The 17,964-nt window shown below is 39.3% G+C and overlaps 2 protein-coding genes across 4 annotated transcripts in view; both read left to right on the top strand.

Moving 5' to 3' along the window:
* The window catches only part of ATR (ATR serine/threonine kinase), a 38,878-nt gene extending 26,699 nt beyond the window's left edge, over positions 1 to 12,179 (top strand). For both annotated transcript variants that reach the window (XM_058812060.1, XM_058812058.1), the window contains 15 exons: positions 131 to 307; positions 693 to 852; positions 1,366 to 1,545; positions 2,848 to 2,990; positions 3,389 to 3,486; positions 4,559 to 4,791; positions 5,511 to 5,645; positions 6,259 to 6,459; positions 6,776 to 6,919; positions 7,581 to 7,731; positions 8,404 to 8,560; positions 8,686 to 8,839; positions 9,740 to 9,891; positions 10,142 to 10,247; positions 11,543 to 12,179. In XM_058812060.1, coding sequence (XP_058668043.1) covers positions 131 to 307; positions 693 to 852; positions 1,366 to 1,545; positions 2,848 to 2,990; positions 3,389 to 3,486; positions 4,559 to 4,791; positions 5,511 to 5,645; positions 6,259 to 6,459; positions 6,776 to 6,919; positions 7,581 to 7,731; positions 8,404 to 8,560; positions 8,686 to 8,839; positions 9,740 to 9,891; positions 10,142 to 10,247; positions 11,543 to 11,716 — 2,365 coding nt within the window. In that variant the 3' untranslated portion in view covers positions 11,717 to 12,179. The remainder of the gene's footprint in view (positions 1 to 130; positions 308 to 692; positions 853 to 1,365; positions 1,546 to 2,847; positions 2,991 to 3,388; positions 3,487 to 4,558; positions 4,792 to 5,510; positions 5,646 to 6,258; positions 6,460 to 6,775; positions 6,920 to 7,580; positions 7,732 to 8,403; positions 8,561 to 8,685; positions 8,840 to 9,739; positions 9,892 to 10,141; positions 10,248 to 11,542) is intronic.
* Positions 12,180 to 13,292: 1,113 nt separating this feature from the next.
* The window catches only part of XRN1 (5'-3' exoribonuclease 1), a 35,759-nt gene continuing 31,087 nt past the window's right edge, over positions 13,293 to 17,964 (top strand). For both annotated transcript variants that reach the window (XM_058811819.1, XM_058811818.1), the window contains exons 1-3: positions 13,293 to 13,455; positions 16,084 to 16,316; positions 17,585 to 17,682. In XM_058811819.1, coding sequence (XP_058667802.1) covers positions 13,381 to 13,455; positions 16,084 to 16,316; positions 17,585 to 17,682 — 406 coding nt within the window. In that variant the 5' untranslated portion in view covers positions 13,293 to 13,380. The remainder of the gene's footprint in view (positions 13,456 to 16,083; positions 16,317 to 17,584; positions 17,683 to 17,964) is intronic.

The raw sequence follows: 17,964 nt of genomic DNA, 5'->3' as shown, positions 1-17,964 counted from the left end.
ATCCTACTGGGTGACATTATTTACAGGACCAAATTTTAGAAAGATAATTGAAAAAACTTTGTAAGATTTGCATGTATCTCAAACAGCAATCAGTTCTCACCAATTTCTTGCCTTTATTTTGCTAACACAGGTTGCATATGCTGTGTGAGCTGGAACACAGTATTGGGCCAATGTTTCAGCAAGCAGATGGTGACCACAGCAGAGATGCCCTGAACTGGTGTGCTCGGATTGAAATGACCCAAAACTCCTACAGAGCAAAAGAACCCATTTTAGCACTGAGAAGGGCTTTGCTTAGTCTCAGTAAAAGGTGAGGACATGACTGTTTCTTGTCTGTGTTGTACTCTCAGTGATTCTCTGGGTTTCCATATATATGTTAGAAGAGAGAAAATAAAACTCAGGGAATTTGTTCTAGACAAAAGCAGTCCTCCAGCATTATGTACCTTCAAAATAAGGAGGAGAAGCAGTTTCTAAAGGCAAGAGAAGCAAGAAACAGGGAGAAAGTGTATTTATTTCTAGGCCTAAATGGAAAAAAAGGTGAAACAAATGTATTAAAATAGTTTTAAATTATCATTATGTAGCATAAAATTTCTTGAGAAATTCAACTTGTGTTTCAACACATTGATTTTTACTTCAGATTTTAAAGTAGCATTCAAAATGGAAATGTTTTATTTTTTGCAAAAATGTCCCTGCAGCCAGGATTACAATGAGCTTGTTGGACAGTGTTGGCTCCAGAGTGCCAGAGTTGCAAGAAAAGCTGGGCATCACCAGACTGCCTATAATGCTCTGCTGAATGCTGGGGAATCAACCCTCTCAGAACTTTATGTAGAAAGAGCAAAGTGGCTTTGGTCCAAGGTAAGGAAAACAAAAATGGAATTTCGTTTTCTACCTGCAAGAAAATAATATTTTTAATTTTCTTCAAGAAAAAAAGGCACACAATCAGCATATGTAAAACAAGATATGTCAGTTGGGATTATCAGCACATTGCAGCTGATCTCCAGGTGCTGGTCAGCCCTGTTCTGTATCCACTGACCTTCCTGGCACCCTTGTATAACACTGGTGGATTACCTGGCAAATTTACATTCTTTTAATAGTACACCTCTTCTTAATTTGCATCCTTTTAACTAATAGCAGCAAGTAGGCAGCAAACATGATAGAAATTATTGTGGTACACCTAAAGGCACAACAATGCTGAGATAACATGGAATACAAGAAGCATTTGAAGTTAGTAATTAATATTCAGTTACCACAGCCAGAATGGCCTAGAAGACATTTGGGGACACAGCTTTGCCTTAAAGCAACTCTTAGAGGGAAGTTTTGCATCTCTCTTATTTAAAGTATATCAAATGTTTTCTGTCTTTCCCATAGGGTGAAGTTCATGAAGCACTAATTGTTCTCCAGAAAGGAGTTGAGTTGTGCTTCCCTGAAAATAAAGCACCCTGCAGTAGCAAAAATCAGCTCATCCATGGTCGGGCAATGCTGCTGGTGGGCAGATTTATGGAAGAAACTGCTAACTTTGAAAGCAATGCAGTGATGAAAAAGTATAAGGTAATCTGGAATACTGCCGTTAACAAGGCAGGAGCTTTGAATTATAATGTATTCCTTAAGTAAGCTGCTGTTCTGCTCCTCATAGTGTCAACCAAGTATAACATAGATGGGATTAAACAGTGCATCCATTGTAGCAGGGAAGCAATTCTTCTTGTTAAGATTTACCTGTCTTAACTAGGTTTAATGTAACACATGAGTACAGGGAAGACTGCAGTTCATATAATTCTTTTTGAATAAACAAGTTACAGAAGTATGGCTTTTTTCTCATGGTTGCACAGATTAGAATTCCTCACTAAAATGGACTACTCCAAATACTCAGAGTTGACTTGGTGATCCATTGCACTACTCTTCAGTGTTATTTCTCTCTCTTGTGGTGACTTGTGTGATTTAAATGTGCTTCCAGTCTCTGAAGAACTAGGAAAAGGGACAACTGGTATGATCTTCTTAAACAAAACAACACTGCATGCTTCATCTTGTGATACCTGTGAAACACTTTTTGGCATTGATTAATATTGCCTTCTAAAACAGTAGGAGCTGCAGATGTTTATGCTTCCTTAAAAGCAGCATGTCTCCTGTCCAAGTTTTGGTATTTGATACTGCTAAGAGTTACTGCTGTCTTACTAGATAACATACATCTGTAAAAGTAATTTAGGGAAAAATGTAAATGTATCATACTCAAATGAAGGTTGAAATAATGTAAACAAATGAAATTTCAGTGGATTCCATGAAAACACTAACACTCAGTAATCTCTGCTAAGTATTGGCACAGGAAAGAAGCCAGTATTAGATAAGGGAAGTCCCTCTCACCAATTATTTCTTTTCTAATACATGTCACACAATTTTTTGTTTTTCTTTCAAACATCATGATTTAGAAGGAAAAGAGAAATGTGAAAAATATGGAATCATAGATTCATTAAGGTCAGGAAGATGATAGAGTCCAACTGGTAACATCACACTGTTTCACTTTTCAAAAAGCTCTGAGAAACCCAGTACTGAGTTATTAGGATCAGGAACCTGATTTTAAAGAAAGTATGATCTTTCCTAGTTCAGGAATCCCTTATCATGAATTGTCTGTCTTCAAAACCTAGATGTATTTTGAAAATGGACTTCTGGTTTGTAGAGGCAATTATCTTGAGGCAAAATTAGAATTTTGGAGTTACAGGGTTAACAATTAATAACTATTGTGTACATACTCCGTACAACATAACTAATACAAGATTGTTTCTTGAAAAGATTTATTTTTATTTATTATTTTTAAGTTAGCATCCTCTCAGAAGTAATTGTCTCATTTTGATGTTGCAGGATGTTACAGTTTTCTTACCAGAATGGGAAGATGGACATTTCTATCTTGCAAAATACTATGATAAATTAATGCCGATGGTAACTGACAACAAGATGGAAAAACAAGGAGATCTGATTAGATACATAGTTCATCACTTTGGCAGGTTAGAGGGGAACTTGGCTTGCTTTCTGTAAAAGGATGACAATTATCCTGGGGAAAAAAGCATTTCTGTAGGAATATATTGTCTTTCACCAATTCAGACTGACTCCAATTTTTCTGCATGATTGTAAAACAAAGTACTACATCCTTCCTTTTTGTTTTCATACATAATTAATTTTACTTCTGACCAACCAATTGTGTCTTTTGTCAGAAAGTTAATTATTTAATCTGTGGTTTTGAGTAATAAAAAAAAAACCCTTTGTATATTTTTTGGTTGTTGCAGATGCATTAAAATGCTGACATCAATTTCTAAAATTAGAATGGAATATTAAACAAATGACAATGTAAAATTTGTATTACTTCTAATATATATCATTCTTTGATTTAAACATTTAATCACAGGTCTCTACAGTATGGAAACCAATTCATTTATCAGTCAATGCCAAGAATGCTGTCTTTATGGCTGGACTTTGGAGCAAAAGCATATGAATGTGATAAAGGTAGAACATTTTTTCCCAGTACATAGTTCCCATGTCATTCTTTTGAATAGATGAATGAAAGAACGGTGAAGTAGATTTACAGTTTTTTGTTTAGATTTACTGCCTGAGGTTACATGGAAACAAGAAAGTACTACTATTCTTGTAAAATACAGGATGTTAATATGCAGGAGAGTATTAATTATTTCAATTAAATATTCCAGAATTTTTCTCAAGTATATAGTGAGACAACATTGTTCCTTGGGTAACTCAAGGCATTAGATAAAGGGAAAATCGTTGCATGCCCCTGGTCACCACTTTTAAGCTGCCTCATGAGTGGTTAGTAATAGTGTTGTATGCACTTGCTACAGTAAAGTGTTAGGCCTTGGAGGTTTTTTTTTCAATTTGTTTTGGTTCCAGTCTTTGAAGGAATTTTTCTGAAATTTTCCACCTCATTTTACTGTAACAAAATGGAAAAAAAATCTTTTAGGCAATAGCATGAAGGCATGAGAAACTAACACCACAGATGCACTTTGGGTGGGAGATTCTGGTACAAATGAAAATTGCAAATACTGCTTGCAGGTGTGGAGTGAAGCAGACAGGTGTGCTCCTTGATCTTGTCCTCATTCTACACACTTAGGTCCACTGTTGGCTGCAGGCACATCAGATCCTGCACTCTCTGTGAAACTCAAGCTGGCTCCTCAGGGACAGGGGTGGAGATAGGAGCAGATGTACTAATTTCATCCCATGGAAAGACTTTCTTCATTTCCTCTCCACTAAAGAACATTGGAATCCTTTTAAAAGGCAAATACATGAAGTGGTTTTAGCCTGTTCTATGCCACTGTATCATTTTAGAGAAGTCATTTTAGGGGTGTGAGGGGATTCAATTTCCTGGTATTCTGCTTAGTTAAATAGCGTATGTGTTCAGTCACTGTATGCTGTGTTAAAAAGAATTTTACAGTTGGAACTTTTTAGTTGCCTTCAATTTTTTTTTGGCTCATGAAATTGCCAACAAAATATTATTCTCTAGCCTTGATTTAAATGACTTTCCATTTCCAGTGGGGAGAACCAGGAATATGGTCTTTTCGTTTTTCAGCAGGTCGTTCAGAACGTGTTCAAATGAAAAATGATCTTGCTAAAATAAACAAGGTGATTACAGAGCACACAAATCACCTGGCACCTTACCAGTTCCTGACAGCCTTTTCTCAGCTCATCTCCCGAATCTGCCATTCTCATGATGAAGTCTTTGCAGTTCTGATGGTGATTGTTGCTAAGGTGTTCTTAGCCTATCCACAGCAAGCAATGTGGATGATGACTGCTGTGTCCAAGGTACCTTGATATGTATAGCTACACCTTTATTGAGTTCACAAAACTGTTTTTCTCAGAAATGTAAATATAACCCATTTTACTCTAAGCTGATAAGAAGGATTTGAGAGGCTCATTTGTTATGATACAGTGTTGTAGAAGAGGATATCAGTGCCATCACTGCAAATTATTTTATTGCAGTCTTAATTCATATATTACAGTTTAAATGTTCCAAATTGGAATGCTAATATGCATCCAAACTTGTATGGTGAATTAGGAAAGGAAATTTGAATAACAAATAGCTGATGAATTGTGTAGTTATGGGCAACAGATTTTGTTGCATTTACAAATTGTGTTACAGTACTTTCAGTCCTATAATCAAAGAATCAGCTTAGTAGATAGCTGTGATTACAAGTAATTACTTAGCAGTAAGGTCATTCCAAAGCAGACTGGGAAGTGGGCTGCATACTGTTTCTTGAGGATGGTGAAATAACATTCAGGATACACTGACATATCCTTGAATATTGGCCTTTATGTCGTATGACTCCCAAGAATGGTTTCAGAAGTAACTCCCACACACCCAACAGTACCACTTCAGCTTTTCAATTGAAACTTTTCAATTTCAATTTCAATCCTTTTCCAGACATTAAATATGATAAGCAATATGGAAAGAATATTAATTACTGGGGGGGGGGATTCTTCAAATCTTTGTTTAATAAATTATAACTTTGCTTTTTTTTCAGTCTTCTTACCCTATGAGAGTCAATAGATGTAAGGAAATTCTAAACAAAGCTATTCACATGAAGGAATCTTTAGCAAAATTTGTTGGAGATGCCACACGCCTTACAGACAAGCTGCTGGAACTGTGCAACAAACCGGTACCCACAGAAACAAACAAATGGCTGCATGTCGGGGGATTAGTCAAGAATGTCATGCAAAAGCTGCTTCTGATTGCTTTCATTAGCCAATTCATAATCATATCATAATTTATTACATGAATAATAATATACCAATAATAATCATTATTAATTCATAATGCTTTGCAGAAAATGCACAAAATTGTAAAACATTTAAAATAGTTCTAATTGAGCACACTATAAAATCTTTCAGTGCATAATGGCTTGTTTAACAGTGCATGGACTTCACATTGTTTTGTACTTTCACATATCATTCATGCCCATTAATTTTCAGGGTTTTATTGTAAAAATACGGTAGTTGTACTTTTATGAACAAATCAACTTGATAATGAAGGTAGAACTAAATGAATTCTTTCATTATTCTGTTTTTATATTCAAAGTGAAAAATGTCTGTCATATCAGCCAGATATACTTACTTCTTGATTGTTTAATTTGAAATGTAGCTTGCTGTTCTTATTACAATCAGCATTTATTATTCTAGTCCATTTATTAGTTAATATGAAAGAGCAGTATTATTTTAAGTGTTTGTTAACTTTAAAGGTTATTTCTAACTTTGGTCATCTTTTTTTCCAAGGTTGATGGAAACAACTCAACATTAAGCATGAGTATTCATTTCAAAACACTGAAAAGATTAGTAGAAGAGCACACCTTCAGTGAAATTCTCATTCCCTTGCAATCTGTAATGATACCAACTCTTCCCTCAATTCCTGGTACCCATGCTAACCATGACCCTTTCCCTGGCTGCTGGGCCTACATCGCAGGCTTTGATGATGCGGTAAGGCTCTAGTTGTCACCTGCTTTTTCACTTCATGTTCAACAAACACAGCTGCAAATGCATCTCTGTTCTCTAGAAATGGGAGGAGGAAGGAGGAAATTCCATAATTCTGTGGAAGCTGAGCTGTGTGGCTTCTGCCACAGCAGCCTGAGGGAACTGTGGCCCCTTGGCATCAGATAAAGATTTGGTCTGAGGTTAATGTGCTGCAGCACCGTGGAAGTGCTAACACAGTTGGTTGCAGTGGTTTATTACAATTACACACTTTATTTTGGATAATCTGGTACAGATGTTACTTAAGAAGTTCTTTTTTCTTTAGGTGGAAATTCTTGCCTCGCTTCAAAAGCCAAAAAAGATCACCTTGAAAGGTTCAGATGGGAAATCCTACATTATGATGTGCAAGCCAAAAGATGATCTGAGAAAAGACTGTCGGCTGATGGAATTCAACTCCCTTATTAATAAGGTTTGATGAATGAGACAATCAGGTGCATTACACTTACTGACCAGAACAGAACAGTGAGTTAACAAAAAATCCAATTTAGCTTAAGCAAAAAAAACAGTAGCAATTGATACTGTACGACTTCTAACAGGCTTGTGAAAACAATAACAAATTACAATATACAGGACAGGTTATTTACAATAAATAAGTATCTGCAGACTTTCTGCTGTCAAGTTCAGCATTTCTTGTTTATTAATTTCTAATATATTTTATAAAACACAGGTAAATTAATTTTTTCATACTGAAGTGTCGCCATACCTCTTATTTTAGTTCTGTTTTGCTTTTCAGCAATATGCTTAAGGTTAAGGTACCATGTCCTCTGTGCAGTTAAAGCAAATGACAGCATCTCTGAAAGATTTATTTCAAATATTGCATTTAAGAGATTTAAGCCATGTACAATTTATACAATTTTACTATTTTATTGCAAAATCCTCTTTTTTTAAATTTACTTTGGTGAACAGATGCACATTTTGCTTTCATTTGACCTACTGGAGACTGTGAAGCTTAGATTTGTAAATTCTAGATTGTGTGATTAGAAAGTAGTTATAGATAGAATGTAAATGCTATAGATCCATTTTGATCCTATCTGTGTTCAGTGTTAATCTCATTTTCCTTTTGTGAATAGTGCTTAAGAAAAGATGCAGAGTCCCGTAGGCGAGAGCTCCACATCCGCACCTACGCAGTGATTCCATTAAATGATGAATGTGGCATAATTGAGTGGGTGAATAACACTGCTGGTCTAAGAAATATCCTGATAAAACTTTATAAGGAAAAAGGTAAAGAAATATATTAGAATATAGTAAAATATTTTAGATATTTTTAATGGGCTTGTATCTTTTTAAGGAAATGAAGCAAATGGCAGGAGTCAGGCTAAATTCTAGGAAGATGTAGTCACATGTATTTTTATCTATCAGCAATGTATTATTATTCATATGTGTGGTAGACTTTTGCTCTTAAATGGAAGAGAGCTGGAGCATGGAATTAACAAGTTCCTTACAAGTACTGATACCACAGGCATCTTAATACTTTCCTACATACAGTGATGTAAATTGTTTCAGCAGCATGGGGATGTGCAGCACTGAATAACAAAAAATACTTGAACTTTTTCTCTAGATTTGATTTGCTATTTTTCATTTTTGTTACATTTATGTGAGATAATTAATATACAATTGAGTCAAGGTTAGGAATACAGCAGCTTTACAGAGAAAATATCAGGTTTATTTTGAATTTCTTGTTAACAAAGCAGCTTTCTGATCAGTGCAATAGAAGTTTGAGGAAAAACTTCCCTGTACCCCACAACCAACATGGTTTATAGATTATTTTTCATTTGATCATTTATTTCAACTTTACAGAGACATTTATTTTCTTTAAATTACCATATTGTAATAGTACATGTAAGGTTTTGTATTTGGGGATTCCTTCTCCCTAACTGAGGAATTGTGTTGCAGGTATCTATATGACTGGGAAAGAGCTGCGGCAGCACATGCTTCCCAAGTCAGCACCTTTGGCTGAAAAGCTGAAAATGTTCAAAGAGGTCCTTCTGCCTCGTCACCCTCCTCTCTTTCATGAATGGTTTCTTAGAACATTTCCTGACCCTACTTCATGGTGAGTGACTGGGTTGGGTCAGCTCAAGAACATTCAGTTTGTGTATTTCCCTAAGAGTTAATGGCAGCCCAGGATGAGGCCAGCAAGGTGAGCAGTGCCTCAGAGCTGCCTGCTGTGTCTCCCAGGTACAACAGCAGGTCAGCCTACTGCCGCTCCGTTGCCGTCATGTCCATGGTGGGCTACATCCTGGGGCTGGGCGACCGCCACGGCGAGAACATCTTGTTTGACTCCTTCACTGGGGAGTGTGTGCACGTGGATTTCAACTGCCTTTTCAACAAGGTGAGAAATGCCACTTGCTGAATGTGCTCTGTGTATTATATGCATATAAGTTATAAATTTCTGCTGTCTCGAGGCTTTTTTCAAGTTTTTACTTTAACATATCCATTGTGTTCTTTGTCTCACTTTGTCTTTTATTTATATCCCAAAAAAGCCTGGGATGTGATAGTTCTGTGTGCTGCATTCGATGAAAACCACCTTTTTGATTTAGCCAGTATCTGATAACCTGATGTGGATACAGCCCAAATCACTGTTCGTGACTCTCCTCTCTCCACTATCACCCTCCAAACAAAACTGTAATTGCTACATTCAGAATTCTGCTGCCGTGGAGAATTTCTTGTTCTCTCTCACACAAATTCAGCAGAAAAATTTCAACAGTTCTGTAAAATAAATAGCAGAAATTGTGGCCAGATTGGGATTTGAAGATTTGGTGTTACAGTTGAAAGATATTTTAGGTGTGGGACATGTGGCCTTTTTAATTCTGATACATGAAGTAGTAATATTGTTGGGTTATTTCTTCTGGTTTCTTTTTAGTAAGTCTAAATTGTCCTATATAACAATTTTTTTAAATGTTTTTAAGCTAACTTGCATATTATAAAAGAAAAGTTAGCATTTTGCAATGAGACTACAGAGCATAAATATATATTTAAGAACTAAATTTTATACCCTGTATTAGTGTGTTCAAACAGGGAAAAAGAGGTTATTTGGACAATGTTATCTTTTACTCATTGTAAGTTCCCCTTATCTGAGTAGGACTGTGAGCTGAGCAAACATCTCTTGCTAGCTCAGAAATTGCTTCTGACAAAGATGGAAAAAGGAAGAAAAAAGCTAAAGCCAATGCAATTGTTACTCTTTAATACTGCTTAAAACACTTAGGGCATCCCTTTTTTCCCCAATGTAAAGGGAGAAACTTTTGAAGTTCCGGAGATCGTTCCTTTCCGCCTCACCCACAACATGGTTAACGGCATGGGCCCCATGGGCACGGAGGGGCTGTTCCGCAGAGCCTGTGAGGTCACCCTGAGGCTGATGCGAGACCAGAGGGAGCCTCTGATGAGGTATGGCCGCTGCTTTTGTGCAAACTCCTCAGAGCTGTCTGTAGTGTAAATGTGTGCAACAGCAACTGCTGGGGAATGTGCCAGTTCCAGCATGGGCCTGTCCTGCAGCTCACTCTTACCATGGCATGGAGCTCAGTATAAAGCAGTAGAAATATTCAGCACTAACTACAGGCTCCTGACAGTGTTTGTGTTTTGAAAATTAAATGTATTTTATGTATCATATCCTTTTCTATTTTTTTTATTTATTTAGTGTCTTAAAGACTTTTCTCCATGATCCTCTTGTGGAATGGAGTAAGCCTGTTAAAGGGAATACAAAAGCCCAGGTGAATGAAACTGGAGAAGTTGTCAATGAAAAGGTGAGTTTAAAACAAACACAACCTAAAGTATTCAAACATCAAATATCCATTATTGTTACAAATTACATATTTCCTAATTGAAACTTCATCTTTTTTTTTTTTCTTCCATTTAAAAAATTTCTCTGGTTGTTGTTATCTCTCTGTTCATAATTTTTATCTATAAAGAGATTCTTTTAAACTGATAAAAAATGTAATTTATCTACTGAAGAACCAAACAAAAAAGACTGTAATTCTCTTGTTGGTATTAGTAAATCAAGGACAACATCAGCAGAAGCAATGGATCTTGTTACCCCTCATTGCAGAGTCCTCCAGATTTACAGTGATGGTGACATCTGGAGTCCTTTCCATGTGTATTTTTATGCTTTTCCTGAGTGGACGTTTATTATTGAATAAATATGTGCCTTGGTACATATAAATAATTATGTGATTAAAATTAAGATTTCATACTGTTTCTTTATTAGCTGCTGCTGAAGACTGTATTATTGATCCAAAGTATAGCTTAATTTTTATTATCTTCCCTCTGTGCAAAATTTCTGATTTGTCCCTTTCTATTTCTTTAAGGACTATTTAATGAAAATAAATGTGTAATAACAGGCAATACTTAGGGAGCACTGACAAACACAACAGCTAAGATAAGGAAAAACTACATCATTGAAACTGTATGACAACAAAGAACTTACCTGGTCTATTTTAGCACAGAAAATCTCCTGGTCTTCAAACAGTTACTAACCAGTCTGCATTCTTTTACAATAATTTTTTTTACAAGACCACCCACATAATTGTATATGTTAACTGCTTTTTCTGGAGGAGTGCCAATGTTATGCTTGAGCTTTAAAAGCAAATGTGTGAGTGTAATTGGTATGAACTAGCAACTCCAGTGGGCCTTGGAACAGCTCATTTTGAGATGCTCAAATTTTAACCTAAATTTTCCAGACTTAAATTTTAACCAGCATTCCAGGAACAAGGCTAGGAAAATGTTGCATTTATTTGAAATTAATTGTATGCAATAAAGCTTTCTAACAATTCCCAAATATAAAGATATAGCTCTTTCAGTCTCCTTTGGTAACTTTAAACTGTAAAAATGTAAGGCAAAAGTTATAGCTTGACCAATAATATATTCATTCTGGAGAATTGTTCATAAAAGTGAGTAACCTTTGTTTTCAGTGTAGCTGGTATAGGCATCTGGATTTTGTATTAAATTATAATGTGATTTCAAACACATCCTAAGAAATACTGGTTTTATTTTGAGAAGTGGAAGTTCATGAATAGTACAATTTTTTTTTTCTTCCTTCCAGGCCAAAACCCATGTCCTTGATATAGAGCAACGGCTGCAAGGTGTCATTAAGACTAGGAACAGAATCAAAGGATTACCTTTATCTATTGAAGGGCATGTTCACTACCTCATTCAAGAAGCAAGTGATGACAACCTGCTCTGCCAGATGTACATGGGCTGGGCTCCATATATGTGATATTTGTTCCCTTTGGAATGGTACCATCCACAAGTGCTGAAGCTATAATATTGTTGGGAAGGAATCAGCCAGTGGTACCTGGTTACTTCTGTTGATTTTTGGCTGCAGGGAGAAGAACAGGTTTATGGTCTTCCAAAATCTGTGTAAAATGTGCAGTGCCCTTGCAAGGATGCTATGAATGCAGATGTGTAAGGTGCAAGGACTTACCTTTTGAACACACACAGTAGGCAATACATAAGAACTGCTTAAAAATTAGACTATGCAAGGCTCTGACTATATGAAAGATTTTCATGATGTTGACAGATGCACTATAAAGTACTGTATATTTTTGTAAACACATTTCTCATTTGGTTTAGATTAGAAAATAAAACAATGAAGTTTTATACTGATAGGATGTAAAGTGGTTATTTCAGCTTTTGTACTCATATACAGAAGGGCTTTCTAAAAATTATTAATATTTCTTTCCAGCAGTAGACTTTTCTTCAACTTTCTTCCATGTTGCCTGGTTATCTCTAGGAAAGCTTCTGTGATCTTAAATCTTAGCATGAATAAACTGGTAAAGTTGTTTCTATGTTCTGAACCTGTTTCCTTAGCCCTTGAGTGCTAAAAACCCTCCTGAAGGACAAGGCACAAAGCTGGGAGATGGAGGAACCCTGTCAGTGTGGCTGTGAGGCCAGGCCAGCCGGCAGGTGGTTGGAGCTGTGACTCTCAAAGCTCCTGAGAGCCTTGCTCTGCCTCTCTTCCTCCCCTGGAACAAGCACAGCTCTAGGGGTGTTTTTTGACTCCATTTCAGAAAAGGTGTTTTAGCACAGGGGGTAGACTAAAATATGGTTGAAAGGCAAATGCTGTCTTACATAAGTGCTTGCTTTCTAGGCATCCAAATTGTAGGGAAATGAAGGGCGGGGGGAAATAGGGAAAAATTATACCCTTTTAACCTACAGTAGGCTATCATTAGAATTTTTGTACAGTGGTTTTGTTTCTGCTATTCTGAGAGACAAAAGAGTGCTGTTAGGTTTTGAACATAGGCTCACACGGTGGTGTGACACTCGCCTGTTTCTTCTCTTCAGCTGAAATCCAGAGGTTTGGGAAAGTAAAATAATAGGTTTGCAACCGCTTCTAGGGCGTTTGTTTCTCTGTTTATTTACTGGGTAATCTAGAAGTGTTGTCACTGTCCCACAAACGTGACGAGTTTTCCTAGTGAAATACTTGGAACATAAAGTGATCTTTTCCGGTGTTGTGTTTGAGTGCTGACGTTGTTTTTCTCAGTTTTTATCAGTTTATGGGAGCGCAGAGAGCTGCCCAGGGAGCTGTTGCAGCGGGCGTTGCCACCGCGCGGGGCGCAGAGCTGCTGCCCGGGGCGGGGGGACGGGGCCCGGGCTGGGGCAGGGCAGGGTACGGGGGTCCCGCGTGTTCGCCGCCGTCCAGGCCCTGCGTGCCGCCAGCGGCGGTGAGGCAGCCGAGGGGTGGGAGCCGGCCCGGGCCCGCCCCGCTCCCGCCCCGCTCCCGCCCCGCTCCCGCCCCGCTCCGACGCCGCTCTGTGCCCGCTCGCTGTCGGTGGTGCGGGCGCTCGGCCGCTGTCAGTGCGGCGCGCCGGAAGGAGGGCGGAGCGCGGCCCGCGGTGTTTGGTTCCGGCGGGGCTCTGAGGGCGGCGGGGAGCTGTGGCCATGGGGGTCCCCAAGTTCTACCGGTGGATCTCGGAGCGGTACCCCTGCCTCAGCCAGGTGCTGAAGGAGCATCAGGTGAGCTGGGGGCGGAGCGGCGCTGCCTGACACCGGCCGGCCCCGGGGGGTCCTGCCCCGGCCCCTCGGCGGGATGAGGGAGGGGGGCGAGCGGCCGGGCCTCGTCCCCGGCCGGCCCTGCGGGACCGAGTCCCGGCCCAGGCCGGCTCGCCCACAGCCGGGGCGGCGCAGGGGGGCGGCTGCGGCTCAGCGGGAGCGGCCGAAAGTGGTGGGAGGGCGGTGGGCGATCGCTGGGAAGCGGGCGATGCGTTCGGTGCCCCCTGGCAAGCCCGTCTGTCCGGGCCGAGCCCCCCGCTGGCGGGCGGCAGTGCCCGGAGCCCGCGGCTGAGGGCCGGCGGTGCTTTCAGCAGTCCCGGACCCGGAGTGCCCCGTTCCCCCGGGGAATGGCCGGCCCGCGGCAGTCCCGGCCCGTGGCTGCCCCGCCGGGCTCTCCCCTCGCTCTGGGTCCCCTCGGCAGCTCCGCGGTGCTGCCTCAGCACCCGCGGGGAGCCCAAGGTCGGAGTTTGCTCCTTGTTGGGCTCAGAAAAGTTCCAGCTGCTGACGGCCAATGGCGCGGTAATGACGAGGGACAGGTTTTACAGCTCGGCTGCGTTTCCTTGTTGTTGCCTGTGTCGGACAGTTTGTGTTAGCAGCTGAACCGGGAAGTGTGTTCAAGCCTGGGAAACGAAAGCCGTAAATCATACTTCCAACAGTTGGACCAAGACGTCATCTTTTCAGAGATAGCACGTTTGGTACCTGTTGGATACAAGCGCTTCTAATCATCATTTTCAGCTGGTGTCACAGATGTGGTTTTGTAGATTGAATAAGGATGGTCTGAGATAGGTGATAATTGAGAGTGTGTTTGAATATTGATACGTTTTCCCTAAACACCTGTGATTTTTAAAGATTAAATAGCTGTTGTGTCAGGGTAACTAAGATGCCCAGCTCAAGTGATTCCCAGCCTGCATGTTTGGCCTTACCTGCTAGTTTTAAAGCAGTTTTATAAAGCTTAGGTCTTTTCTTGTGATCTGTTGGCCTTCTCTGAAGTGTCTAAAGCTATCTGTGTAGCAGGGCAGCAGCAGGTCATGCTGCCTTTTCTGCTGTTTCCTTAGAAGCCTGGGCTGCTCACACATCTTTAAACTTGTGCTGAGGAACTGTGGCAAGCTGAGGAGGCAGCAGTGTCTGCTCTAACCAGGGGAATGGCAGAAGGGGTGCTACCCTTGGTGCCTCCTGAAAGAGGCAGTTAGAGCTCTTAAGATAAACAGTAAACATTACTTAACCCTTCCAGGTCACTTGAATATACAAACTGACACATATTGGCATCTAGATTATATGCTAAGAGTCGGAAAAAAAACCCAAACCAACAAATTGAAAGGCCTATCTATGTAAAACAGCATTATTGTTAAATCATAGCTGTGCTTCTTGAAGAAAACGTAGGACCTTTTATGTCTGTTGTTTCCATGTAAAAGCTTTAGTTTTTGTCTCTTTAAAATGCTGCCTGTGCATTGCCCTGCTCACTTATCTGAAAGCATGGAGAGCAGTTTGGTTACTGAGTTTAACCATTCTAAAGATCATGATGTGCAACAACAGACTAGTTACAGCAGTTGAGTGGGGATCATTCCTGATCCTGCCTCGAATTTCTTCTCTTCACCATTTCCTCTTTCTAAGACAGTTACATTTCTCTTGCATCTGGAGGATAAATGCAAGCCCAACCAGGTGACTTTAATGATGTGTCAGCAGCAGTGCTATAGAAAACTGTAACAAGCTGGCAGTGCCTTTTCCTAGGTGTGATGATGGAGGGATTTTGTGAACAGTTTTACTGGGGGATTAGGGAATAGATTTGTTTAATGTCAGTGCTCTTGTGGTGCCTTTTGGTAACACCGAGGTAGTACTGACCCCTTTGTGTTATACATTTACCAGTGTTTGTTCTCTGTATGTTGCTTGTGTACATTTGGGAAGGCTTTCTTTTTCCTTTAAAAGAAAGTGTAACTGCTATAGATAAGGCTGTTAGAAGAGCAGAGGACTAGATGGAAAAAGAAAATCTGTTTGGAAAGTCTGGGTAAGAAATGTATGTTATTATTGCCCACTCTGCTTTTGGTGCTAATTTCCACTCTCCAGACTCAAAGATGCTCACAAGCATAGCTGAAGAGACAGCGTGCAGTGGTTGGGGTAGGAGCTGCTGAACAGGGGGAGAACTCTAAAGGTTCTTACACCAGCTTTGCTTGGAAATATTGTTGGAAATTGCATACTCCATTTTTATTGTTTGTAGTGCAGCTATGAAAGTTTGAATCGCTTAAATGTGCAGGCTTACAAAAAAGAAGAAAAAATCTTCCTGAAAACAGTGGTTTTGGTTTGTTTTTCCATTTTACAATGTAGAAGATAGTCTGAGCAGAGGGACAAAAGTACTGAGGTTCCAGGATAAGAAACAGCCAGGATAAAGAAGGAATCTGTTCAGCTGACTTGGCTCACTGAGGAAAACCTTAGTTACAGATTGCATGTGCAGGCAAACCCAGATACTCTCACTCTGCCTGTTGGTGTGCAGGAGGTTCCACAGAGGTCTTCCCACCTCAGCTCATTTCCAGAGTGCTCTCAGGTGTGCCTTGGGCAGTGCCTGCCTTCACCAGCTGATACTAACTGTGGCATTTGTAGATTCCAGAATTTGACAACTTGTACCTGGACATGAATGGCATTATACATCAGTGTTCACATCCAAATGATGATGATGTCCACTTCAGAATCTCAGAAGATAAGATTTTTGCCAATATTTTTCACTATTTGGAAGTACTGTTTCGCATTATTAAACCAAGAAAGGTTTTCTTCATGGCAGTTGATGGAGTAGCTCCAAGAGCAAAAATGAATCAGCAGCGTGGGAGACGTTTTAGGTAAGAGGATCGGTGCTGACTCTGTCTTGAGAATAGTAAACACCTAAAAGAACCCACTTACTGAAATGTGTGCCATGCAAAGTAAGAGAGATGGTGAGTGGTTGTGCCTTTGACAGTAGTTTTAATTGAATGAGGGTAACTACCTGTAAAATGTTAAAATCAGGATTCCAAAAGGAAAGCTTGCTTGCTATGTGAATTTTTTCTCTGTGTATGTGGCACTTGGTGACAAAGGGAGCTTTTTCTTAAGGAATTTTCTGTGAAACAGCTCTGCAGTGGAGCTCTTTCAGATGTTTCCAAATGCTTCAGAACCTGTGAGAGTCTTTGATATTTATGAATGCTAGTTCTAGATATGCCTGTTTGGTAGCTGTAGTAGAAGTCATAGAAAAAATCAAGTTTCTAATGAAACTGATTTCCAATTCATACCAGTTACCAAGCTAGCTCAGATACAGAGCTACAAGTACATTAAGAATTGCACTAATGTTTTGGGAGATTTGGAGGCTTTTTAAAGATTGCTATAAGGAAAAACAGCCAGTGGTCTGACAGTACCAGGATGGTGAGTGAAATGCAGCATCAACAAGCTGCAGGAAAGGAACAAGAGAAAGCAAGGGAATTTTTTTTGTGATTTGGTTTTTGATGTAGTTTTTGCTTTAAGGAATAAAGGAGGTTGATAGGAAGCAGAGATTAAGAGTTCTAAATAGAAAATTGTAGCCGAATTGAGAGCCAGACAAAAACCAAAGACTTTGGTGGTTACTTTGTTTCTGGTTCAGAAATAAACCAGAAATAGGAAATTCTTGGCCGAGAAAGTCTAGCATGATGTTTAATTTCTCCATTACTGGGCATGGTAAATTGTTCACTCGTGACTCCCTTGGAATTCCACACCTGCTGCTTTGTTTAACTTTTGTTAACTTTGTCTAACTCTGTTCAACAGCAGTTATTGTTCTGGGGTAGCATTTTCAGATGTTTAGATAATAAATATTCCTGTTGTTTCAACATTAATAGCCATTCATTGTGATCAGCCATTGTATGATCACCTTGTTAATCTAAATGCTAACTGCATTTGAATAGTAACAGATTTTCACATTTCTATTTTTAAGCCACTTAAGTTGTATCAGAAATAAGTCCAAACTATTCATGTATTCATTTTTTCTTATTTTTATTTATTAAGCACTCTAAGTATTCAACTATATTTTGTCAAAAAGCTGTACTAGGATATTAACATTTGAAGAAGATTTGTTCTCTACTCTCTCTCCAATGCTGTTTTGTTTTAGATCAGCAAAAGAGGCAGAGGACAAAATAAAAAAGGCATTGGAAAAGGGAGAAACTCTCCCTACAGAAGCCAGATTTGACTCCAACTGCATTACACCAGGTAAGATAACTTGTTGATTATTTAAATTAAGTGCTTATGGTTTGTCATCTGTATTTTGGTACTGTTTTCCTATCTTTAGGCATGTGTTTTTAAAAAATAGAAGGCAGAATCAATAAAGGCTTAAGTAAGTTTGTACAGAAGTTTTTGTAACATTCAGTGGGATTGGAATTTTGTCTCATTCTAAAAATTTTTTAGATTACTATGTAAAAAATGAAATGTCTTAGGAAAGAAACCAGTCATCCCTTCATTTCTGGCAGAAGTTTTATTTGTTGACATTTTTTT

Source organism: Ammospiza caudacuta, chromosome 11, assembly GCF_027887145.1.
Source record: "Ammospiza caudacuta isolate bAmmCau1 chromosome 11, bAmmCau1.pri, whole genome shotgun sequence".
NCBI classification, from domain to species: Eukaryota; Metazoa; Chordata; class Aves; order Passeriformes; family Passerellidae; genus Ammospiza; species Ammospiza caudacuta.
This window is presented reverse-complemented; position numbering and strand designations above follow the sequence as displayed.